Below are 27,587 nucleotides of genomic sequence, written 5' to 3'. Positions count from 1 at the left end.
ATCAAGGTATCGCCAGCCACTGCGACATGGGCAACACTGGTTCGATACCAGCCAGGGAGCTAACCCACATGGCACAGCAGACCTCTCCTGTCTCACCCATTGTTCCCCTCAGCAATGTATTTCAGAAGCTCCACCTGTTCTGCTCCCCACTCTGTCTCTGGTGAATCTTCTCATCTCTCCCCCGCCCCTGCACTGGCCTGGATTCCAGTTCTTGTATGCATAAATAAATAAAATAAATCTTTAATATATATATAAATAATCACAAGTGTGTAAACACTGTGTGCACAGCACACAGTAAGTACTCAATAAATAACATTTATTGTTACTAGGTATGCCATATTGATGACTAGAAGAAGGCAAGCAGGTAGTAAGTCAGCAACTTATTAAACATCTGGGTTATCTTCAAAACAAACCAACAGTAAATGTCAGTCATAAAGGAACAAAAATCTGGATTTATTATGAAAAGGAAAATGGTGCGACCATCTTGAAAAATCTCTGCCACAAAGAAGTTCTGAATAAGACAGACCAAGGGGCAGTAGCCTTGTGATTCACTGGGGACACAATGAGATTCATATGGTCTTGTGGGATTTTCCAATAGCTAAGGAAATCCAGTTTAGTGCTCAGTATTTGCCTGAAAATGCATTAATCAATCACCATTGTAATTCTTTTAAAAGAAAGCAAATTGCTTTTACATGCTTTGATTTTAAATGAACAAATACAAAAGGATATCACAGAGAAAAGCACCTTCTAGCCTATACAGAAGGATGAGTCTTGGTCCTAGCAATTTTCCTTCTAGGAATAACCATAAAAGAAACAATCAGCAATTTAAAGTATCACATGAAATACCTTCACCATAGTACTGGACATATTAATTGAAAATCTTAATCTAATTAACTTAGGAGAATAAAATATTCAACTACCTGATGAATATTAGGCTGATCCCTATGAAATTACTGATATTCAAGCATTTTGGGCATACAGAAACAAAGTTTTCATAAAGTTTAATACCACAGATATTAAATTACACAAAAATATTGATTCAAAAGACCACCTGTACCCCTATGTTTACTGCAGCACTATTTACAATAGGTAAAACCTGGAAACAATCCAAATGCCCAAAAATAAATGACTGGATCAAGAAGATGTGACACATATACACAATGGAATATTATTCAACAATCAAAAAAGATAAACTCATGCCATTCACAGCAATGTGGATGGAACTAGAAGGAATTATGCTCAGTGAAATAAGCCAGAAGAAAAAAAAAATCAGATGGTTTCACTTATAGCAGGAATATAGGGAACCAAATAAGGTAACAGTGTAAAAAAATAGTAACAGTACAAAACACAAAAAAGCAAAAACGGATAATTATAAACCAGAGACATACTGCAGGGAAGGAGGTGGGAGAGGGATCAGAGGGAGGGAGTGAGGGAGGAGCACAGGGGACTGAGGTGATGGTGTATGGGTGCATTGCTGAAGGAAACTCTATGGGGACTACACCTGAGGGGGTCGGGGTAAGCAAATATGGTTTTAAAATGAGCAATGATTAGTAGGTCAAGAAATCTCCACACAGCTCTCTATAGTAAGCTTTGGAAACAACCCAAATGCCCAAAAATAGATGACTGGATCAAGAAGATGTGGTACATATACACAATGGAATATTACTCAGCATTCAAAAAAGTTAAACACATGCAATTTGCAGCAACATGGATGGAGCTGGAAGGGATCATGCTCAGTGAAATAAGCTAGAAGAAAAAGAAAAATACAGGATGGTCTCACTCTTAGCAGGAATCTAGAAAACTTAAATAAGGGACCAGGAAAATGAATAACTATAAGAAAGTGAAAATCAAAATCAACAAACAACTATGAACCAGAGACAATCTATGGGGGGTGGGGCACGGGGAGGGGAGGGATTGGGGTCAAAATAAGGGGGTTGCAATGGTATGGGGAATATAAAAATAAAATTTATAAAAAAATGAGCAATGATGTAAAAAATTTAATAAAAAATTTAAAAAATAAAATAAAATAAAAATATTTTTCTAATAAGCAGTGACATGAAACAATGCTCTAAATTTTCCATAAACTCAGGAATGATCTGAATTATCATATTCAAAGAAATCCTAGAAGAAAATTATCAAAATATTAGAGTTTTGAGAGGTAAGGTAGCCAGTGGTTTTACATTTCTTTGTGCTTCTTTATATGTTCTAGGTGAAAATATTACCATGTAATCAGGAAAAATAGTAAATTAAATAATACATATATAGGGAAAACAATGCTTGTATGATTAAATGCACAGACAAAAGAGCATAAAGTAACAGGCAGGAGAAGAGCAGAAGTGCTAAATTCCCATTTTTCTCCATAGAAGAATGTGCTTCACAATTAGAAAGAAAACAAAATACAAAGAGAGCTGCATATCAACCATAATTCATTTCAGAGATATTTACTATGCCACATACATCCTACAGAAAGAATAAAGTCTCTCAAGAAAAATCCCTATAAATAAAAAATCAAAAGGTCTATTTATATCAAAATGAGTCACTGATGTCCAAAAAATGTTGATTAATGATTGACAACAAACTGAAGTCAGGGATCTGGGGTCCTATCAAAGTCTATCTACTTTGCTCTGTTATGTGTAATACTTTCTCTACATGCTGCTGAAACACACAGAAGATACCTTATGCCACAAACTCTGGAGGTAAAGCTAATGTGCTATTAGACAGAAAGCTGTCAAAACTGGCACAAGCTCACAATTAAATATGAAAAACTATACAAAAGAAAATTCATCAGCCCTCCCGCTCCCCACATCAATCAAATATGCTTATTATTTTAAGTATTTTTGCTTTCAGTCCTTTTCTCTGTATAGAGAGATTTCCTTGGGGGCAGGGTAAGGATTGTGTTTTATGTTTCTGTTGTATAGAAATAAATCTAAAGTTGACCATTTTTAGCAGCAGGAAACACACAGACTTTGGAGTCAAATTTAGAGTCATGTCTTGGTTCTGGCATGGTCCAGTTACCCTCGGCCTCATTCTAAGCAGCAGTCCTTATGGAACTAGATGAGATAATGTACCTACTACAAAGGTACAGTCATTAGCCAAGAGTCAGGACTCACTTTTACATTACATGATAAGCACATTAACATGCTTATTACATGGTAATATGTTCACACTACTGCTCTTCAGTAACTGCCTTCAAATGGCTTATATCAGGGCCTCCCCTGGTGGCGCAGCGGTTGAGCGCTGGGCTGCGAAGCTGCCCGGAGCCTCTGCAGCGCTGGTTCCATACCCGGCTGCCAACAAGGGTCCCACATGGCATGCAGACCTCTCCAGTCGCGCACACTGCTCCCCTCAGCAGTGTATTTCGTCAGTCTGCCTGCTCTGTTCCCAGCTCTGGCTCTGGTGAATTCTCTCACCCTCCTGCACTGCTGACTGTACCCAGTGCTTGTATAGATAAATAAATAAATCTTTTTTAAAAAATGGCTTCTATCAGATGTAATCAAATCAATAGGCCTTTAACTGACTCATTCACTATTTACTGAGGACCTATCCCTTGGGAGGCACTGCCCTGGGTACTGGGGATATAGGGTAAACTGGGCACGTCCTGCTTTTGTTCTAGGAATAATAGAGACAGACCAACCAGATATGTATGAGAGATGAGATCAAATAAAGACAAATACAACTACAAATGAAAAATAAGAAACTTAATTCTCCCTCTTGAAAATAAGGGATGAGAATCACTTCTCCTTTTACTTTGAGCACTTATGAGAAAAACTTTTCCTTGGTTTCAATATTAATTTTGGCATCATAAAATGTATCAGCAAGCATTCCCTCTTTTTGGATTTTTAGAAACAACTTGTACAGGATGGGAATAAGTTCTTTAAAAATGGTTAGAATTCCTTTGTAAAGCTGTGTGGTCCCGAACTTGGGGTTTTTGAGGAGATTTTTGATTAATGTTTCAATTTCCATCATTGTGATGGACATTTAACTCTTCTATTTCTTCCTAGTCTTCATAAACAATATTGTTCTAGAAATTTGTTTCTTCAAGGTTATCAAATGTATTGGCATTCAGTTGTTCGTAGTAATGTTTTATGATCCTTTCTATTTCTGTACCATTTGTGGTAATTTCACCCCTTCCATTTCTAATTCTGCTTGTTAATGTTTTCTCACTTCTTTTTCTGTCTGGCTAAAGGTTTACCTATTTATCTTCTCGAAAAATCAACTCTTGGTTTCAATTATATTTTAGATGATTTTGTTGATTTGTTTCCACTGTTTTATTTCCTTCCTTCTATAAATTTTAAATCTTGTTTGTTCCTCTTAAAAAGTTTCTTTAGGTGTAATATTGTTTATTTGGAATTTTTTCTTGTTTCCTAATTCGGGCCTGTACTACAGTTATTTTCCATCTTAATACTACTTTTGCTGTAACCCATAAGTTCTATTAGTTTGCATCTTTCATTAGTCTCAACTTTTGACTTCTGCTTTAATTTCCTCTTTAATCCAAAGATGTATTTATTTATGTATGTTGTTTAGTCTCCCTGTATTTAAAATGCCTCCCTTTTTCAAATAGTTGATCTCTAGTTTTATTGGCTAGAAAAGTATTCGATATTATTTCAATCTTTGTAGTTTTATTGACAATTGTTTTTGTTCTAACATATCTATTTCTTGGAAATGTTCCATGCGCACTTGAAAATAAAAGTCTGTACATTGGTTTGTGGGTGAAGTTTCTATAAATGTTGAACCTATTCTAACTCCTCATTTAAGACTACTGTTTATTTATTCTTTGACTTATTGATCTGTCCATAGCTGTAAGTGGAGTATTAAAATCCTCTAGTATTATGGTGATATTGTCAATATCTCTTTTTAGTTCCACCTAGTAACTGCTTTATAAATCTTGATGCTCCATGATCTGGTGCATGTGCTATTTATTCTTAAGGTCTTAGGTCATTAATTAAAATGCAATGTCATTCTCTACAGCATACTGACATTTTAAAGTGGAAATCTATTTTATCTGATAAGTATACCTTTCTGATTTTTTTGGTTACCATCTGTTTAGCCTTTAATGCTAAATCTGTACATGTCTTTGGTGGTAAGATGTGTTTCCTATAAACAGAAGTTTGGACTTTGGGTTGAAATCTACTCCGTCACTGTATACCTTTCAGTTGGTGAATTCAAGCCTTACAATTAAGATCAATACTGAATCATAAGTGTTACTGCCATTTTGTTATTTATTAGTTTTTGTTTGTTTTTCTTTTTTGACATCTTCCTTTTGTTAAGTTTCATTTTTGTTTCTGATGTATTACTTCTATTGATTTTGCTTGAAGGTTATATTGTACTAATGTACGATGCTACTATTTCTATAAGGTTTGATCTCATTCTCCTGATGTGCCAGTATTTTTACTTTCCTCCTCCTATATGTTGTATAATTTAGGTGTGTTACCTCTAAATTTGTTTTTTGTTGTTGCTTTATAATAGCACAGTTAATACTTCTTTCAAGTCTGGCTTGGTTCTGATATATTCTTTTTTGTTTTTCAATGACACGCCTTACCCTTCCTTGTCTTTTTTCTTTAAAGATTTATTTATGCATACAAGAACTGGGGGTAGGCCAGAAGTGCAGGGGGTTGAAAGGATTCACCAGAGACAGAATGGGAAGTAGAACAGGCATACTGAATGAATACACTGCTGAGGGGAGCAGCAGGCAAGACAGGGGAATTCTGCTGTACCATGTGGGTTAGCCCCCTGCCTAGGGATCAAATTCATGCTGCAGTGGCTGCTGATAGCCTGAGAGTGCTATTGTGCCACCAGGGAAGCCCCTTCCTTCTGTCTTGAGTGATAGTTTGGCAGGATAAAGTATCTAGGTTGGAAGTCTTTTTCTTTCAGTAAATATCTCCTGCCATTTTCTTCTTGGAGAAGTCTACCAATGACCTGAAATGTGTTGCCTTATAGCTTATTTTTCTTTTCCTTGATGTTTTTAGTATTCTTTCCTTGTCATTAGCTTTCAACAGTTTAATTATATTGTCTTGGAGTATATAGGTCTGGTATTATTTTGTTTGAAACTTTTTGGGCCTCCAAGATATAGATACTATTTCTCTTAAATTTATCCCCAGTTGTTCTTACACTTCTTTCATTTCTTTTAAATTCTTTTTTCTATGTCCTGTTTATGTACTCAGTCACTGTGCATTCAAATTCATTTATTTTCTCCATTATTTATTTGTATTTGATGCTGATGCCCTCTATCATACTTAATTCCATTACACCACTTTTAGACCCATTAATTCTATTTGTAGCAGTATCACATTTTTTCTCTTTATTTTTCTTCTGTTTTGGTCATTCATTGTTTTTCTTAGTTTGAAAACATGGTCATAACTGTTACTTTAAACTCATCAAAAAGATTCCTCAGTTCTGCTGGACTGATACTTCCCTTGATTAAGTATATGTGATATGTTTCTCTATCTCTTCATTTTCAGTAACTGGAGAATTATTCTAGAGTGCTCATTCCTGTTAAGATCCAAGTGCTTCACTATTTACAATAGGTGAACTATGGAAACAACCCAATCACCCCAAAATAGATGAATAGATCAAGAAGATGTGTTATATATACACAATGGAATATTACTCAGCAATCGAAAAAGATAAACACATGGTGTTCACAGCAAAATGGATGGAGGTGGAGGGGATCATGCTCAGTGTAATAAGCCAGAAAGAAAAATAGTGGATGGTTTCACTTATAGGAGGAATGTAAAGGATCAAAATAATGTATCAGGGAGAAAAAAAGTTGTTATTATAATAAAGTGAAAAGCAAAATCAGCAAGTGTTACAGAGCAACCCCAATATAAAACAGATTGCCTGACTGTGGGTCCTCACCCACACGTTTAAAGGGGACTTAAACTGCAGGCACACACAAAAGGTTAATCAAAGGTTTATTTACAAGGAAAGGGGAAATGAGGAAATGAATAACTCAGGGAGAAAAGAGGGAGATAAATTCGTAAATGTGTCCTACCCATTCCTCTGACCTGGAATCCCAATCCCAAATGACCTGCCGAGAGCTGGTGAAAAACCCAGCGCCATGAGGCCAAGGGGTTCCCCCCACCTGCCACCCCCGCCCCCAACCATGGCTGGTTAAATATCCAAACAGAGAATATGGCTGCTTAACTCTGCCCTCAGGTCCTCACAACTCTCCCTTTGATGGTCATGGGATTTGTAGTTCCCAGTGTCTTGATGGAGTGGGGGTGGAGTCCACAAAGCCTATATGGAGTTTGTTCAGCACATCCCTTCCCCCAAACACAAGCAACAGTAAACCAGAGACATTCTCTAGCAGGGGTAGAAGGGAGTAGAATCAAAACGAGTGGAAAGAGCACAAGGGACTATGGTGATGGTACATGGTAAATTGGTGGTGGGAATTTCACAGGGACTATAACTGAGATGAGAAAGCATACATTGTAAAAAAAAAAAAAAAAAAAAAAAAAAAAAAAAACAATGTAAAAAATAAAATTATTAAAAAAAAAAAAAAAAAGATCCAAGTGCTTCAAACTCTGTTTTCTTAGCTTTGCCCTGGTGAGGGTGAGGCAGGCATTTCACAACCTTCGGCTGAAATTAATAGCCTCTTCTGAAAGGAGACACAATTGATCTGATTTAGCCAGCCCTTGACAATTCAGGCTTCAACTGTTCTAGTTGGGAGCTACAGGCTCAAGTTGACAATAACTACAATAACTACTTACACCTTTACTTCTTTAGTTATCCACCTTCTGTCCTGCATACTCTGCACCCCTTCTCTACCACAGTCCTCAGGATTTTTAAAGTCCGAAATCTAGGTATGTGCTCTTGAGTTAACAACAGCAGAGGGACTCTGTGAGGCTCCCCCTTCCTCTCATAGTTTGTACTGTTCCAGTATTGCTCTAAACTGAGTTTTTGGGTTTTTTTTTTAAAGATTTATTTATTTATGCACACAAGAACTGGGGTACAGGCCAGAGGCATGGGGGGTGGAAGGATCCACCAGAGCAGAGTGGGGAAAAGAACGGGCAGATTGACTGAAATATACTGCTGAGAGGAGCAACGGGCAAGTCAGGAGAGGTCTGCTGCACCATGTGGGTTGCTCCCTGGTCAGTGATTGATCTCATGCTGCAGAAGCTGTGGATTGCTTCACAGGTAGGGTCTTAACCCCTTGCGCCACCAGGGAGGGCCCTAAACTGAGTTTTATTATAGCTTTTCCTACCCGCTTCTGTCGTGTCATCACCCTTCATCAGCCATTCCTCATTCAGGAGTCAGTGTCTGTTTAAGTGTAACTTAGTTGTAAATATGTAGAGGAAGCAAATCCAGCATCTTCACTCTGCAACCATCTTGCTAGACTCAGCAAGTTTTTCTCTTTTCAGTTGAGAAAGAGATAGTTATTTTAGCCCTAACAAAGACAGCCACAGCTACAATAGCAAGCAAACTTCAGACCCACCAAAAACAAAGAAACCTGGGCATATAAAACTTAACCTAACACAATGGTCTTAAAAATATTTCACAGCTCTGTATAAATCAAAATCAAAATTTATTTATTTCATTAGCAAAACATGATGAAAAAAATGGAACAAGACATACTTTCTCTTGGTAAAATTCTTCTAAAGAAATAGGGAACACAGGGCCTCCCCTGGTGGTGCAGGTGGTTGAGCACAGTGCTATGAGGCTATCCACAGCCTCTGCATCACCAGTTCAATCCCGGCCGGCCGGCGAGGGTTCCACATGGCGCAGCAGACCTCTCCTGTCTCGCCTGCTGCTCCCCTCTGGTGAATCCTCTCACCCTCCCACGAATCTGGCCTGTACCCTGGTTTTTGTATAAATAAATAAATCTTTAAGAAAAAAAAAGAAATAGGGAACACAAACATTAGTTTAACTTGTTCAAGCCTAAGGACCACTAATAGATGGAGGGCTGAATGAGGTTATGCAGAGCGATTGACATTTACTTCTACACAGATCATGTGTGATCCTACTCCTAGTTTACATATTAGGTAAGGAGACCAAAAGAGGTTAAGTTCAATTCTAGGCAATATACTCTTAACTAGGCCCTCTGTCTGACTTTTGTCTCTCCAGACTCCAATATTATTTATGGCTCATGAACATATACCAGCTTCCCTGCCCCAGTGAATCAATGCACATGCCCAGGATGGTAATGAAGGCCTACCCTTCCCCCAAATATTCAGATCCCAAATACAACACTCACTCCTCCCTGCCTAACCTTTTCCATGTTCTTCACTTATTTGCAACATTTTATTCCACCTGCCTTGTCTCCCTTATAAAAGTTCTATCCATCCTTCTCTAAGACTATCTCCTCCTTCTCAAAACTTTTCCAGAGACATTCTGCAGGGGAGGGGCAAGAGGAGGAAAACAGAATAAAACATAGGTGGAAAGAGCACAAGGGACTAAGGTGATGGTGAATGTGTAAATTGGTGGTGGAAATTATATGGGGACTACACCTGATATAAAATACATACAAATAAAGAAGTTAATTTTGGTTAAAAAAAAAAAAGAAAGAAAGAAAGAAATAACTTCAAAACAATTGGGAAAAAAAATCTTTCCCAGAGGTTAGCAAAGTAACACCATCTCTCCCATCATACCTCTCAATAGACCACCAGGAACGCTGTGCTTCTGTTGAGATAATTACCTTCCTTATATCTTATTTTGTAAATATTTGTATACTTGTCTTCTGTTCATTGCAAAGAACTATGTCCTCCTCACTGTTGTAGCCATTGCTCCCTACATATTCCAAAACTTAACTTCCAAAAATTTAACTACTTAATGATACTAATGGGGCCAATGCCACAAGCATTTAATAAGAAAAGAGGGAAAAAAGGGACAGGACCACTAGAATTCAGGCTTCCTAGTGCAGGGCTTAACTACATTCCAGTGCTTGTAATAGAATCGGTATTGAGCACAGTGCTGCCATGCAACTGACCCTGAACAAATATTTGCTGTAACACTGAATGAATAGCAAGATGGATGGAAAAATAACCAAAGCAATGTATAATATACAGTCACTCTCTCACAAACCTTACAATTCAGTGAGAGTTACAAATCCAGTGAGAATTATACAACAACCAGTGAATAAAACAAATCAGATATCAAATGAAAGCTTGGCACAAAGTCCAGGCTCTGATAAAAAATGCACTCAGAAACTAGGACTCATGTGAGAAAAATATGTGAAGACTTGAACCCAGATCCCATAAAACTCATCATACCTCAGGGAAGGGAGAACCAATTCTATGGATACCCTGCCCCAAAAGATAACAGTTAACAGTTTGAACATTTATCATACCTCAGGTACTAGTCTGTATTGTTTAATTTTCACAACAATGTATTAGGTAGGTATCAATTATCCTCATTCTACAGTTGAGACACAGAGAGGTCAAGGTCAATAATGCAGAATAAAGTTTTAACACTATAATCTCTACCCCATCCCTGGCCCCAAGTTCCCACTAAGCCTTGTGGAGCGCCAGTAAGTCAATAGTGAATAAGACACTAACCCTGCCCTCAAGGTTCTCTCTTGGATCCTAGGAAAGTTAACACTGAAACCAACAATTATGATTCAGTATGATAAGTGCTGCATTGCAAAAAATGGAGCCCCTGATGAAAAGCGGTGGCAAGGAATTGGGAAAAAAAGAAATGCCCTGGCTGGCTATTGTTTTGTTTGTTTTTTTTTTTTATTCCTACAGTATTTGAATTATTTTACTTTAATTTTTTATCTTTCTTATTTATCTTTGTCTTTTCCCCACCACTATCCCTTATACTCCCACTTTGACCCTTTCTCCCTTCCCCTCCAACCCTTTCTCCCTTCTGCCTCCCTTTTAACCTCAGAAAGCTCCTTTCATTAATTTTTGTTCACTAGTTTTTGTAAGTATTTTGCTTTACCTACTTGTTATGTAAATAGCAAAATTTTTTTAAAGATTTATTTATTTATTTATTTATACAAGCACTGGGTACAGTCAGAAGCGCAGGAGGGTGAGAAAATTAACCAGAGCCAGAGAGGGGAACAAAAAAGGCAGACTGACGAAATACACTGCTGAGGGGAGCAGCAGATGTGGCAGGAAAGGTGTGTCGTGCCATGTGGGACCCTCGCTGGCGGCCGGGGATGGAACCAGTGCTGCAGAGGCTGCGGGCAGCTTCACAGCCCAGCGCTCAACCGCTGCGCCACTGGGGAGGCCCTAAATGTCAAATATTTTAACACTATAATTTTTAAATGAAAAGGGGGAAAAAATCACTCAAAATGATTTTTTTTCCAGAATTTTACAGCAAAGTAACAAGTTGTTTGCTTTCAAGGGGTTGGAGATATATGTTGAACCTCTTATTATAAAAAGGTTTTCAAATTCAAAATCTGAGAGATGGCCAAGGTTATTCCCATTTACAAAATGATCCAGAAAGGCTCCACACACACCATGTTGAGAAAGTCAATTAATTCATGGACAACAGGAAGGGATAGAGCTACTGATAATTTACTTACTTATGTAAGAATTCTTTTAATATGTGCCATTCTCACTGGTGTAAGATGGTATCTCATTGCAGTTTTGATTTGCATTTCCCTGATTACAAGTGATGTTGAACATTTTTTCATATGCCTGTTGGCCATTTGCATTTCCTCTTTGGAGAAGTTTCTTTTTAGCTCTTCTGCCACAACAAATGTTGGCAAGGATGTGGAGAAAAAGGAACTCTCCTGCACTGCTGGTGGGAGTGCAAACTGGTCCAACCACTATGGAGAGCTGTGTGGCGATTCCTCAACCTACTAAAGATAGAGCTTCCATATGATCCAGCAAACCACTCCTAGGTATTTACCCAAAGGACACAGAAACATTAATTCCAAGGAGCACCTGCACCCCTATGTTTATAGCAGCACTATTTACAATAGCTAAGCTTTGGAAACAACCCAAATGCCCAAAAATAGATGACTGGATCAAGAAGATGTGGTACATATACACAATGGGATATTACTCAGCAATCAAAAAAGATAAACACATGCAGTTTGCAGCAACATGGATGGAACTGGAAGGGATCATGCTCAGCGAAATAAGCCAGAAAGAAAAAGAAAAATAGGGTCTCCCTGGTGGTGCAGCAGTTGAGCGCTGGGTTGCGAAGCTGCCCGCAGCCTCTGCAGCGCCGGTTCGATACCCAGCTGCTCCCCAGCCACCGGAGGAGGGTCCCAGATGGCGCGCAGACCTCTCCTGCTGCCCACTGCTCCCCTCAGCAGTGTACTTCAGTCCTTCTGCCTGCTCTGCTCCCTGCTCTGGCTCTGGTGAATTCTCTCACCCTCCCACACTTCTGACTGTACCCAGTGCTTGTATAAATAAATAAATGAATAAATCTTTAAAAAAAAAGAAAAAGAAAAATACCGGATGGTCTCACTCATAGCAGAAATCTAGAAAACCTAAATAAGGGACCAGGAAGAAGAATAACTATAAGAAAGAAAAAATCAAAATCAACTAACAACTATGAACCAGAGACACATGGGGGGGGGGAGGAGGGAATGGGGTCAAAATAAGGGGGTGCAATTGTATGGAGAATATAAAAATAAAAAAAAATTAAAAAAAGAACTCTTGACAGTACTGTAACCCAAGCCTATTAAAAGGGAAATACTAGAGGGAGGCCGTGATAAGGAGAAAATAAAATAACCTCACAAGTGTAAATGACTGAGTAGAAAATTGCAGATGAAAATCAAGCAAAACAGTGGGTGTAGATTACTTATTCAGGTCAAAATAAAGCTGGCTAGTTAAAGGATTTTTTAAGAGAGTAAAACTTTTGTTATCTGAAACCTCTGGGAATAGTCTCCTGGAGAAACAAAATTCCCTGAGAACTACAGATTAAGCTTTACGTATTAGGGAGATTTTTTTTTGTTGAAACTATTTTTATTGTCTTTCTCAAAGGTACTACACACTTAAACAGAGAACACTGATCATAAGCTGACATGTTCTAAGTGACTCTGAGCTAACAGCTCTAGATGGGGGTTTCATTCAAGATGCACTTTGGTTATCTGCAGATGGCAGCATTAACATGGCTTCCTACAACATTCAATACAGGCAGTGATTACTACACATGCCCTCACGCACAATTAATGAGTCACCATTTCTTCAGTACTTCTCATGTGCCTGAATGATACAGTACAATAAAAGCACATCTCTAATTCTTGGCACATCATATCAAGGCGCATACTCTGAAAATCAGAGGAGCTGCACAGAGTAGAAGGTTTTGATTTTTCAGCCTAGCTCTGCCTCTTTTTATCTAAGTGACCCTACCAAAACATCTCTGCTATTGTATTTCCTTCCTAAAGATAGGCACAAAATACCAAGTCTGTATATCTACAGAAATATAGAGAATGTTGTCTGTCTCTTAAAGGTATGCCAATATTGACAAATCATCTCCCTCAAGTCTCAGTTTTCTCATATATAGAAAGATGCCAGATAGATTTTTGCAGTGTCTACTGTGTAATAAAATCCTGTGATCCAAGAACCTCCACCTGCAGTCTTGAGAGGATAGCAGGACCTGGATTTATCTTCCTGCCATGAAACAACCAGAAAAGTAGACAAGTATATAAAGCCGTATTGGACAAGCACAGGCCCATAATACCTGACAAAGAGGAAACAAACCAAGTCTAACAACTGCCCTGGTTTTCTGCCAGAAGATACATCCCAGACCACAAAACAGGGAAGGACTCCCCTAGAAGGCCATACTAACCTCACTGCATTGAGGAGACAAAAACAGAAGCACAGAAGTCTAAAACAGTTGAAAATCCTGAAGAGGAGAGAACTCAAGAGAAAAAAAGCTCCAATATCTGCAGTAGAGTTCCCCTGAATGGTTGATGAACACTAAGACACACCAGTGTAGAGTGATATTCCATGAAGGTAGGCAAAGAACAACCAGCAAACTCTGAAGTGAATGGCCCACTGAGTTTAGAGTTGGGAGGAATCTGAGTTTTTCTTTGCCAGAGAGGAAGACCCTGAAAGCATTCAGTAGAGACCTTAGAAGGGTCACACCTCAGCGGTGAGCTAAACTATTCCCATGATGAAAGGAACTTTAGACTTATCCTAACAAAATTTGAAAATTAACTTTGCAAAAGATACCAAAAAAGCATTTGAAAAAATCCAACATTCTCATGATAAAAACACACAATAGACTAAGTAGAAAGAACTTCATCAATCTGATAAAGATCATCTATGGAAAAACTACAGGTAACATAACAAAGACTGAAAGCTGCCCTCTCCAACCCCCCAAGATCAGGAACAGGACAAGGGTGTCCATCTTACCACTTCTATTTAACATTTTACTAGAGATTTTAGCCAGGGAAAATTGGCAAGAAAACGAAATAAAAGGCATCCAGTCTGGGAAAGAAGTAGTAAAACTTCTCTATTTGCAGATGCCATACCTTGTTTATAGAAAATTCTAAAGAATGCACTAAGTATTAGAACTAATAACTAAGCTGAGCAAGGTTGCAGGATACAATACCAATATTTTGAAAAATTGTAACTTTTCCACACTACCCAAAGAAGGGTCCATACTGCCTTGTGCTGGGTTCCCATGGTGACTTAAAGGGAAACATTCACAACATCCAGAGTCCTTGATGTCCTGCAAATGAATGAGGAGAATGTTCTCAAATTCTTTGGAGCTTTGACTTCTAAATGGAACAGTACATCTAACAAAAGGAAAAATGATGGCATTATACCATAAACTTGAAGAGAACCTGGGAGAAGCTTCTGGGGGCATCTTGTGCCATTACTGCCATTGAAAACCCAGCTGATATCAGTGTCACATGGTCCAGAAACACTGGCTAGAGAGCTGTGCTGGAGTTTACCGCTGCCATTATAGCCACTTCTATTGGTGGCTGCTTCATTCCTAGAACCTTCACCAACCAGATCCAGGCAGCTTTCCAGGAACCAAAACTTTTGGTTGTTACTAAGCCTCTGTGCTTTGTGGATGTCGCCATCTCCCACAACAATAAAGAAGCTCCCTCAGTGGGTCTCATGTGATGGGCACTGGCCCAGGGAGTTCTGCCCATGTGTGGCACCCTCTCCTGTGAAGACTCATGGGAAATTATACTTGATCTCTACTTCTACAGGGATCCTGAAGAGATTGAAAAGCAAGGGCAGGCTCACCAAGGAGAATTTTAGTGTGAATCGATGCCTCCAGGTCTTGAGTTTACTGCTTCTCAGCCTGAGGAGGCAGACTGGTCTGAAGGCATGCAGATGCCCTCTGCGCCTCTCTAGCAGTTCCCTACTGAAGACTGGAGTGTCCAGCCTGCCACTGAAGACTGGTGTGCAGCTCCCAATGCTCAGGCCATTGAGTGGGTAGGAATAACCACTGAAAAGACTTAAGCAGAAAATGGAAGTAAGGTTGATGGAAAATAAGGTTTCGGAAAATTGGAGGAAAAATTTGTAATTAAAATTTCAGTTTTAGAAGATGAAAAGAGTTCTGGCAGTGATGGTAGTAAAACATTATGACGATAACACCACTAAATTGTATGCCTAAAAATGGCTAAGATGGTAAATTTTATCTTATATGTATTTTACCACAATTTAAAAAACTGGGGAAAAAAATGAATTGTCTTTCTATACTGTAGCAATGCATAAACTGAAATTTACATTAAGAAACCTATTCCATGGTGACTTTTGTTATATAAATTTTGTCTCGATTTAAAAAAAAGAATAATTCCACTTACAATAACATCAAAAGAACAAGATATTGGGCCTCCCCTGGAGGCGCAGTGGTTGAGCACTGGGCTGCGAGGCTGCAGGCAGCCTCATAACGCAGGTTCGATCCCCGGCCGCCAGGGAGGGTCCCACATGGCACGCAGACCTCTCCTGCCACGCCTGCTGCTCCCCTCAGCAGTGTATTTCGTCAGTCTGCCTGTTCTGTTCCCCACTCTGGCTCTGGTGAATTCTCTCACCCTCCCGTGCTTCTGACTGTACCCAGTGCTTATATAAATAAATAAATCTTAAAAAAAAAAAGATACTTAGGAATAAATGTAACAAAAGAAGTTATATTCTACAAAACACTGCTGAAAAAGTAAAGACTACCTAAATAAATGGAAAGACTTTCTGCTTGGGGATGCTGCAAAGTATGCATTGTAAAGTCCCCCCTTCACTGCCACCATGTCTAAGTCAGTCTCCAAAGAGCCAGGACAGTTGGGAAAGCTTTTCATTGGAGTTGTAAGATTTGAAAAAAACCATTGAGAGTCTGAGAATCCATTCTGAGCAGTGGGGAAGGCTCAGAGAGTGTGTAGTAATGAGAGATCCAAACACCAAGTGATCCAGAGGCTTTGGGTTTGTCCAAAGCCTCCACTTATGCCACCGTTGAGGGAGCAGATGCAGCCATGAGTGTAAGGCCACACAAGGCAGATGAAGAGTGGTGGAGCCAGAGAGGTTTGTGTGAAAAGAAGATCCTCAAAGACCTAGTTCCTACTTAACTGCAAAAATAGACTTCTGCTGGTGGCAATAAAGAAGACACTAAAGAACATCACCTAAGAGATTATTTTGAGCAGCAGGGGAAAACTAAAATTATTGGAATCATGACCGACTGCGGCAGTGACAAGAAAAGAGGCTTTGCTTTTGTAACCTTTGATGACCATGATTCTGCAGACAATACTGTCATTCAGAAATACCATGCTGTGAATGGCCACAACTATGAAGCAAGGAAAACTGTATCTAAGCAAGTGATGGCCAGTGCTTTTTGCAGCCAAAGAGGTTAAAGTGGTCCTGGAAACTTTGGTGATCATGGAGGTGGTTTTGATGGGAACGACAACTTTAGTCACGGAAGAAACTTAGTAGTCAAAATGGCTTTGGCAGCAGGCATGGTGGTGGTGGATATAATGGCAGCAGGGATGGTTGTATTGGATTTGGTAATGGAGGCAATTTTGGAGGTGGTAGAAGCTACAATGATTTTGGAAATGGTAACACTGAATCTTCAATTTTTGGAACCATGAAAGGAGGAAACTTTGGAGGCAAAAGCTATTGCCCCTATGGTTGTGGAGGCCAATACTTCATTAAACCACAAAGCCAAGGTGGTTGTGGTGGTTCCAGCAGCAACAGTAGCTATGGAAATGGCAGAAGGTTTTAATTAACTGCCAGGAAACAAGGCTCAACAGGAAAGGAGAGCCAAAGATGGGACAGAGAAGCTAAGGTTACAACAAATTTGTGAACTAAGCCAGGCACAGTGATGGCAAGGCCTACCTGGTACAAAGAAGGCATGTTTTAGACATTAGTCATGTATATAGGGGCAAAAAACTTGACGACTATATTTGTGGCTAATTGTGTAACAGGTACTTTAGTTTCTGTTCTATGGAAAGTATAAAGCATTCCAACAAAGGGTTAAAATATAGTTAGTTTTTTTCCTACAACCATGCTGTTGTTTGATAAATATAATAGTCTAATCATGATGCTGATGTTTCTTTGAAAAATAAATCAATGGAAAGATGATGTATGTGCATGGATGAGAAAATAACAATATCCAAACTGACCTATAAATTTTACGTTTCTTATCAAAAATTCTAGGTGATTCCTCGCAGAAATTGACAATCTTACCCTAAAATTCACATGGAAATTAAAGGGACATTGAACAGTCAAAACAATCTTTAAAAGGAATAACAATGTTGGAAAATTTACTCTTCCAAGTTCAAAACTTACTACAAGGTCTATAGTAATCAATACAGTGTACCAGGAAAAGGATAAATATACGGACTGATGGAATTAAATTCAGAGTCCAAAATTAAACCCTCACATTTACTGGCTGCCAAAATTGGCAAGGGTGACAAGAACACTCAGTGGGGAGCTAATGGTTTTACCAAATATACTGCTGAGACAACTGAAGCCATCTGCAAAAGAATGAAGCTGAACCCCCCATGTCATTCCACACATATTTTAAAAAGAACTCAAAATGCATCAAAAACTTAAATGGATAGAAGAGTTCATTAAACTCCAAATCCTCTAGAAATTGACTATTAAAAAACTTGGAAAATCACAAATATATGGAGATCAAATACAAGCTGCTCAATAACTGACAGGTCAAAGAGAAAATTAAGGCAGAGATTTAAAAATATCTGGAGACACAAAAATTAACAACCAGTCATCACAATCTATGAAATGCAACAAAAGTGGTAGTAACATGGCCTACATTAAGAAATAAGGAAAATCTCAAACAGTAATCTCACACCTAAAGCAACTCCAAAAAGAATAAAACTAGAAGTTGGAAGGAAATAATAAGAATTATAACAAAAGTAAATAAAATAGAAACCAAAAAGTCTATACGAAAGATAAACAAAACCTGGCAGCGGTGCAAGGGATTAAGCACCCACTATGAAGCAATCCACAGCCTCTGCAGCAGGAGTTCGATCCCCAGCAGACCAGGGAGAAACCCACATGGCGAGGCAGACCTCTCCTGTCTAACCCGCTGCTCCCCTCAGCAGTGTATTTCAGTCTGCCTGTTCTGTTCCCCACTGTGTCTGTGGTGGATCCTCTCACTCCCGGCATCTCTGGCCTGTACCCCAGCTCTTGTATGCATAAACAAATAAATCTTTAAAAAAAAAATAAAGATGAACAAAACCAAGAAGTGATTCTTTGAGAAAATAAATAAATCTTTAGCTAGGCTCATAAGGAAGAGAGAAAATTATATTTAATAACAACATTAGAAATGAAAATGGGAATATTACTACAAATACCATAAAAAGAATCATAGTAGACTGATAATGAACAAATATATGCCAATAAGCGTAATAACCTTAAAAGATATGAATAAGTTTTTAGAACAATACAGTTAACTAAAACTGAACCAGAAAGAAACAGAAAACTAAGACTGATGACAATTATGGAAATTGAGACAATAATAAAAAAAAATCTCCCAAACAAAAAAAAACTCCCCCCAAATAAAAGCCCAGGACCAACAGGCAAACAGTTTTACAAGTGAATTCTATCAAACCTTCAAAGAACTTACACCTATTTTACCAAAATCCTCCCAAAAATCAAAACAAGGGGAAACTTCCTAACACATTCTATGATGCCAATATTACCCTAATACCAAAACCAGACAAGGACATTACAAAAAAGAAACTACAGACCGATATCACTGATGAATACAGATGAAAAAAGTCTCAACAAAATGCTAGCAAATAGAACTTAACAATACATTACAAGGTTCAGACACCATGACCAAGTGGGATTTATTCAAGAGATGCAAGGATGGTTTAACATATGTAAATCAATTAATGTAATACATTATACCAACTTTAAAAAGTATAAGAATCAGATGATCATACCAATATATACACAAAGTATTTGATAACATACATTACCCGTTTATGACAGAAACTCAACAAAATGGCTTTAGAAAAAACATAGCAAAGGTCATAAGCCAACAGTCAACATCATAATTACTGGTGAAAAAATTAAAGTTTTTCCTTTAATATCAGGGACAAAGCTAGGATGTCCACTGTCACCATTCAAGATTTTAGCTAGAGCAATCAGAAAACAAGAAATAAAAGGAATATGAATGGGAAAAAAAGTGAAGCTGTTAGGGGAGCCCAGGAAAATAATTTTTTTTATTGTTTTGAAAATATTCATTTACTTATTTTGTAGAAGAAATTGGGTGCAGGCCAGAGGTGCAAGGGGTGAGAGGATTCACCGGCAATAGAGTGAGGAGCACATCAGGCAGATTTACTGAAATATACTGCTGAGGGGAGCAGTGGGCAAGGCAGGAGAGGTCTGCTGCGCCATGTGGAATAGCTCCCTGGCTAGGGCTGAAACTCAGGCCAAAGCAGAGATAGAGCAGAGACTTAACCCCTAGGCCACCAGAGAGGCCCCTATAAATAAATAATTTTAAGAAGTGAAACTGTTATTAGTTGCAGACAATATAATATGTATAGGAAAATCCTTAAGAATCTACAAAAAACTATTAGAAACAAAAAATGACTATAGTAAAATACAGACTACAAAGTTAATACATAAAAATCTACTGCATCCTTATATTCAAATAATGAGCAAAAAGAAAAGTTAAAAAAACAACCCATTAACAATTGCATCAAGAAGAATTCAACAACATATAACAATTTAACAATAAATTTAATAAAGGAGGTGAAGGATTTATGCAACAAAAACCATAAGGCAGGACATAAAAAATAAAGGGATAGAAAGACACCACGTGATCAAGCATGAGGAAAATTACTATAATCAAAATAACTATTTTACTTAAAGCAATATACAGATTTAATGCAATCCCCATTAAAATTTTAAACACTTTTGAACAAAACAAAAACTAAAGATATATGGAACCATAAAAGAATGTCACCAATCCTGTTTTCATAACATGATGGCCTTAGCTGTCCTGAATCCAGGCTTCCAAATCAGTTCTAAACACAGAAACATTCAGGAAAATAGAATGGCTTCAGTATCAGAGACAGGATCACCAGAATGCAAGAATGTAAGTGATTCCTGAGGATTTCTGCCTCAACCCTCCATTTCTGTGTCAATTTATCACTCAAATTAAAGTAGTGGTCTAGTTGGATTGGCAATGTTTATAAAAGGCCAAGCTTCTCCCCAGATGCCAAGATACATAAGAGAAGCAAATACAAAAATAAATTATATATATATATGTATGTAATCAGAAAAATGAAGTGCACAGATAAATTTCAGCAATTAAAATCAATGATGGGAATATCACTGAAGATAATTAGAAGCAAGAGCATCTCCACTAGATGCAAAGTGCAAAAACAGCAGGAAAAAAGAATCTGCAGGGCCTCCCCTGGTGGCGCAGTGGTTGAGCTGCCCAAAGCCTCTGCAGCGCCGGTTCCATCCCCGGGCAAGGGTCCCACATGGCGTGCAGACCTCTACTGCAGCGCCTGCTGCTCCCCTCAACAGTGTACTTCGTCAGTCTGCCTGTTCCGTTCCCCGCTCTAGCTCTGGTGAATTCTCTCACCCTCCCGCGCTTCTGACTGTACCCAGTGCTTGTATAAATAAATAAATAAATCTTTAAAAAAAAGAATCTGCAGTAAGGATTCAGAAACAGAACATTTCTGCCCTATGGAGGAGCAAACAGCTAGCAACATGTCAATTCTCAGACTGCTGAGGCATCACTATAAAGAACAAAATAACCTTCTAAACATAGTTGGGTTCCAGTCACTCTGATCCTGAAATATTCATGGACCTCCCCCTCCCCCCCCCAACATCAGTTAAATCCATATTCTGCATCTAAGACTACATATGAGGTCACCTGCTTTCTTCTCCAATCCACTATTTCATTAAGACTTCTCCAGCTTTAGGTCTACTATTTATTTACCCACTATTTTCCTCATTCTCTCCTTTGCCCTCAGTTCTCTCCTTTTGAAATGATCTACCCTCACCAATCACTCTTAGCATTAACAAATACCTATCCCCATCACTGCAAAGCCTTCCCTATTTAAAATTTCATCTGAAAAATAATCTCCTAGCAAGTGCCCACAGCACTTTCACTTTGGTAGAGCATGTTTCACTTTTTTTACCTTCTATTACATTTTCATATACTCATCAAGAATCATGGAGAAAAGGTTTCAGGCCAAAGAAAAAATTATCTGCACCTTCACCTCCACCCCAGCAAAGTACGAAACAAGCGAGTATCTTCCCAAGGGAATCAAGTCCACCACTGGCTCCTTTCACGGACAACTGGCCAGCCCCACCCAGCTGCTACTAATCTGTAAATTAGCTGAGGCTCCAGACTATGTGCTCATCTCGTAAACTCAACTGAAAATAAGCTACCCAGAGCAAGCACCGCTAAGAGTCAGTATTAAGCAAGAGGACTACAAATAGGAAGAGATTACACTACATTGAAACTTCCACATAGCAGAAAATAGGAACACAGTAATAACACACTATCTGAGTACTTCTGCCTTCTGGGAGTTTTTGTTTAATCCATAATATAACATAGCTCAAATTTATCATTATCTTGGGGACAAAAAAATTAAGGTACCCTTTTATGCTTTCTGAATTTGCAGAAAAAAATCAAATCAAACCTCAGTGAAGTGATAGATGAATATGCACAAGGCATCTTACAGATGCTAGCATAACTAAGTACTTCAGTTCTTTAAGAACAACTTGGAAGGGGCCTCCCTGGTGGCACAGGTGTTAAAGACAGGGCTATCAAGCTATCACTCAGCCATAGCAGCACGAGTTCGAGCCCCAGCTGGCCAGCTGGCCAGGGAGCAACCCACATGGCATGGCAAACCTCTCCTGTCTCGCTCACTGCTCCCCTCAGCAGTGTATTTCAGTAGATCTGCCTGTTCTGCTCCCCACTCTATCTGGTGAATCTTCTCGTCCCCCCCCCACACCTCTGGCTTACACCCCAGTTCTTGCATGCATAAATAAATAAATCTTTAAAAAAAAAAACTGGGCAGTGGACATTAAGATCCATCTTGATATAACACAAGGATGTAATTCAGAAGACAATTAAGTGCTAGGTGTACAAACATGGGAAAAACTAGAACATCTAAACATTGAAATGCTATAGGGTAAGGTAAAAAATCAGGCTTTTCTGCCCTCCCGCCATCAGGATAGATGAGGGAACCCTGTGATCCTGAACGCATGCCTGATGGCGGGCACCTGAAGTGGGTACACCTGAGCTAAGAGACTGATTTATAAGGGTGATGCAGCAGAGTGCGGGGTAGTGGTAGTGCGCTGTTAAGGGTGGAGGAGTGGAGTGTACAGAGGAGTGTGGCGACTACAAACAACGGCGAAGAGCATGTGGCTGCTAGAACCGTTCATAAACCTGCCCGGAATGGGTTGGGTGCTTTACAAATGCTTATGTAAACTAGACAGTCAATACAAAAAAATATGCAGCCAGTAAAATAACAAATACGGGTTTTTCTAAAGCAATAAAGTAAATATAGCTATTGAAGACTAACAAAACTATTAAAAGTTAGTAAGGGGCTAATACGGTTAATCTTATTTACTGAAGTAAACCCTCCCCCCACATTGATAGATTGATGCTCTAACACACTGGACGCCTCGGAATTTGCCTATATTTCAGCACAGGATCTTTAAAGAGGTAGTTAAGTTAAAACAAGATGATTAGGTAGTGCTAGTCATATCAATCTGATTGGTGCTCTTATAAGAGGCAGTTAGGACACTGACACGGAGAGAAGACTATATAAACAAAGCGGAAGAAAGCCTTCTACAAGCCAAAAAGGGAAGCTTCAAAAGAAATGAACACTGCTGGGCCTCCCTGGTGGCGCAAGGGGTTAAGATGCAACCTATGAAGCTGTCCGCAGCCTCTGCAGCACGAGTTCAATCCCCTTCGGGGAGATACCCACATGGCACGGCAGACCTTTCCTGACTCGCCCACTGCTGCCCTCAGCAGTGTATTTCAGTCAATCTGCCGGTTCTGTTCCCCACTGTGTCTCTGGTGAATCCTTTCACTGCCCCCCCACACACACACACTTCTGGCCTGTACCCCAGTTCTTGTATGCATAAATAAATCTTTAAAAAAAAAAATGAACACTGCCAACAACTGCCTCTGCAGCATAAGTTCAATCGCTGGCCAGGGAGCTACCCACATGGCGAGCAAACCTCTTCTGTCTCGCCCGCTGCAACCCTCAGCAGTATATTTCGGTTGGTCTGCCTGTTCTGTTCCCCACTCTGTCTCTGGTGGGTCCTCTCATCGCCCCCCCACCTCGTGTCTCTGGCCTGCACCCTAGCTCTTGTATGCATAAATAAATCTTTAAAAAATAAATAAAAATAAAATAAACTGTTGTGGTACTCCATACGGCAGCCTGAGGAAACACATACAGTTAATGTGGCATGATTATAGGTAAACACTTTTTTCCTTCCAATTTCTTTTTAAAATATTTTAGAGTTGATTTTAATAACAATGATTCCAGCAACATGAATACCCTTTGCTGATGCCCATTTTCTCTCCTCCCACTTTATGGATGTTTGTTTTTAACATGATCTCACAAAGGAAAGGGAGGATGGGGAAGTTTTAAGCTTCACGATACTGGAAAAATTGCCAACATCATTATTTTTCCTCCATGGCAAACTATTCAAACTACTCTAACAGGGAGTCTGGCTCTCCAGAAAATCCATGGCCTCTGGCCACACGTTTCTCCAATTACAGGTGAGTTAACAAGCTCATCTCCCCACCAGGGAGGGTTCAGTCTGTCCCTAATGCTACAGTGTCATTTAAACATCAGATTGATAGTTAGCTAAGACACATGAAGAGATTCTGGCATTGTAAACACAGAAACGAGAGAGGACATTTTAGGACATGGGAGAAGACTCTGAAAAGCCTCCTGAGGGTCAAAAGAGGAATTGAAGGGCAAAGAATACTGCCCACTTTGCAGCTTGTCCCAGAACACTCAATGTTCCAGAGTTAAGGGTCCATTAGTATGGCAAAGGTAAGATGATAAAAGGCATAATTTCCTGGATACAGAGAAACTATAACCAGGAAGAACCAGGAGAAAGCTTGTCAGAGAAATGCAGCAACATTCTGAAGACACGCATGAACCAGAAAAATAGAGCAAAATGAGCAGACAAATAGAAATCAGAGAGAAAGAGTATGGAAATTAACTGCACATGGAGAGTCCAGCGTGGACAAGTCTCTCTTTTTTCCTCTCCATTTTTCCTCCTCTCATCTTTCTCAACTTTCTCCCTGGTCTCACTGGGATGTAATGTAGAGGGCCTCATAAAGAATGTCCTCAGAAGGAAGTGAGTCTCAGGCACAGGAGGCCAGTTTGGGGAGCAGCCTAGCAGGAAAAGGTCAATGCTTGAATATGGAACAGAAAATAGACACGCAGAGGTCTTGGATTTAGCTATCTGATCATGGCAGGAGTATAGTCACCAGATCTGGAATAAAAGAGTAGATGGGGGACTTGCAGCAAGTCTGCTGGTCACCTTAGCAGCCAAATTAGCACTGCTTCTTATTGACCTGCCTTAGCACATACTAATTAACAGTGGTATTCAACAAATGTTTTCCTTGTGAAAGTGAATTAGGAAAAAAATTCACAGAGTAGCAACATGGATGGTTTCATAGCCTGGAATTAGAGTGAGTAAAGTAAACAAATGTGGCATGTAGAGGGTCAAAGATAGGGGAAGTTATGTCATTAAGTCATTTCAAGTGCCACTAACCACACTTTGGGACTGCCAAAGCTACCAATGTCTAGAACTGAGATATCAGGCCTAGTTCAGAAAACTTAGCCTTCCTCAGGTCAACCCTTTTAGGACCAAACACCACTCAGTCTCCTGCCTTCTCTTTGGGGGAAAAAAAAAAAAACAAACATAAATGAGGGCCCTCTCTGGTAGCCTAGAGGTTATAAGGGTTAAGTCTCAGTGCCATCACCACGATGGCCTGAGTTCAATCCCCCAGTCAGGGAGCTAACCCACATGGCGCAGTAGACCTCTCCTGTCTCACCTGCTGCTCCCCTCAGCAGTGTATTTCAGTAGATCTGCCTGTTCTGTTCCCCTTTCTGTCTCTGGTGAATCCTCTCACCCTCCCACACATCTGGCCTGTACCCTGGTTCTTGAATGCATGAATAAATAAAAATCTTAAAAAAAAAATTCCAGATGAGAATAAGAGGAATTCATATGTATTTGATTGGATCAGCCACTACAGAAGTTTCCTCTAAGAAGTTGTCTCATGGTCCCCAAGACCACTCACATGTTACCACTTGTACTGGTGGCTAAAGTTTACTACAGTGGAAGGTTATCAGCAAGGGAAAAAGATACAGAGGATCAGAGTGGGCAACTATCCTGTACAACATGACACTAACATAAGAAATGACACAGGATTTAAATTTAGGTGGTCCTATCTATATAATTCATATTCTTTCTCTTCTTTTGTATTCCTTCTTTAGCTAGGTTGGCATCAGTCTCCCAGGATCTGCTGGCCCTGGAGGTGAGTGATTAACATCAAGTTTGAGAACCTAAAGCCAAGGACTAGATCACTCTCCCAAAGTGCCTAAAACATCCTTATAGCCTCATCCCTCAACAGAGCTGCAAAACAACTCCCAGCTATAGCAGGCAGGTCACCACTGCTCTTCCGCAGGCAAAAAAAAATGTTCTTTTTCCACCTAGCAGAAGCTCTTTAGAAAAACAATCCCTTAGCTGAATACTAAGACACTGCAATGAGTCTCATCACCCCCTGGTGGGGAAAGCTGACATTTGCTGCTCACCTAATCTGTGCTTAGCTCTGTGGGAGACACTTTATGCTTGAACTCTTTTTTTTTTTTTTTTTTTTTTTTTTAATTTTTTTTTTTTTTTATAGAGGCATGTTTTATTTTTATTTGTTTGTTTGTTTTGTTTTTGTTTATACATGCACTGGGTACAGTCAGAAGCGCAGGAGGGTGAGAGAATTCACCAGAGCCAGAGCAGGGAGCAGAGCAGGCAGAAGGACCGAAGTACACTGCTGAGGGGAGCAGCGGGCGGCAGGAGAGGTCTGCGCGCCATGTGGGACCCTCCTCCGGTGGCCGGGGAGCAGCCGGGGATCGAACCGGCGCCGCAAAGGCCGCGGGCAGCTTCGCAACCCAGCGCTCAACCGCTGCGCCACTGGGGAGGCCCTATGCTTGAACTCTTTTAACCCTCAAGAACCACGTCATACCACAGATAAGGAAACAAAGGCTCTGACATTTGAAGTAACTTGCCCAAGAGCACTCAGAGTAAATGACAATACAAGGACCACATTTAGGTCTGACTCTAAAAATCTGTTTTCTTTCCACCATACCAAGCACACCTTTGAGTTGCCTTTTACTCTTCTCCCAAGAATTCCCTCTGGCACCTTCATTTACTCCGAAGCAATCCTGAGGGCAATTCTCTGCCCACTGACAGTTCATTACCCGTTCCCTGCCACTGTCCCTTCTTCAAATACACAATCTTTTATCCAGTCTAATGCTCCCCCCACCCAGTCTCACAGAAAAACAACGCGCAGTAGATTTGCATTTCTTCCAGAAAGCACTTTCAGATACAGTTTCCAGACAAGCCCCCGAAGCGAGCAAAGCAAGTAAAACGAACCCCATTTTAACAGAAAGACAACTCCCCAAGGTCACGGAATAGAACGCTAGAGAGGCGGGGAGCAGGGGCCCAGTTTTGACCCCAGCTCGGTCCGCTCCAGCAAAGCCACAAGGGCCCGTGGGCGGGCGCTCGCGCCGGTGGGTCACGTCCCTCCGTCAGCAGCCGACGCCCCCGCGGCGTCCCCGACCACTCCCACCCGCGACGCCCTCCTCACAGCCCCTCCGCCCAGCCGCCCCCAGCCGCCCCCAGCGCGGCGGGTGAGGAGCCCCCAGCCCGCCACAGGAAGCTCGGGGTCCCGCGGGCCGTCGCCCCCGCCTCCCGCGCCGGCTGCCCCAGGCCCGTCTTGCTGTCAAGGTGCCCCCGGGCCGGCGAAGGCTACCTTCTCCAAGGATGCCGGCCTCTGCACAGCCAGGGAGCGGGCCAGCGACAGGACTGTGTTGAAATAGAACCCCCGGGAGACGCTGGACCCAGCGCCGGAGCCGCCGCCGCCGCCGCCGCCGCCTCCGCCGCCGCCGCCTCCCTGGGCCGCCGCCGCCATCATCGGGCGCGCCGCGGCGCAGCCGCCGGCTTCCCACAGTCGACCCGCGAGCGCCGGCGCAGGCGCGGACGCCTCTGACAGGC

At 40.4% G+C, this 27,587-nt stretch overlaps 1 protein-coding gene and 2 pseudogenes across 1 annotated transcript in view; 2 read left to right on the top strand and 1 right to left on the bottom strand.

Annotated features, from left to right (window-relative positions):
* Positions 1 to 27,516, bottom strand: part of PI4KA (phosphatidylinositol 4-kinase alpha) — a 159,908-nt gene extending 132,392 nt beyond the window's left edge. Inside the window, exon 1 of the mRNA XM_037497929.2 lies at positions 27,346 to 27,516. Coding sequence (XP_037353826.1) covers positions 27,346 to 27,507 — 162 coding nt within the window. The 5' untranslated portion in view covers positions 27,508 to 27,516. The remainder of the gene's footprint in view (positions 1 to 27,345) is intronic.
* LOC119234078 (40S ribosomal protein SA-like) lies at positions 8,950 to 15,323 on the top strand (annotated as a pseudogene).
* On the top strand, positions 16,101 to 17,080 carry LOC129145063 (heterogeneous nuclear ribonucleoprotein A1-like; annotated as a pseudogene).
* Positions 27,517 to 27,587: the final 71 nt, after the last annotated feature.

The sequence above is a fragment of the Talpa occidentalis genome, unplaced genomic scaffold (assembly GCF_014898055.3).
Source record: "Talpa occidentalis isolate TD23 unplaced genomic scaffold, MPIMG_talOcc4v2.1 talOcc4.8, whole genome shotgun sequence".
Classification (NCBI taxonomy): Eukaryota; Metazoa; Chordata; class Mammalia; order Eulipotyphla; family Talpidae; genus Talpa; species Talpa occidentalis.
Note: the sequence above shows the minus strand (reverse complement) of the source record. Positions and strands in the feature narration are given on the sequence as shown.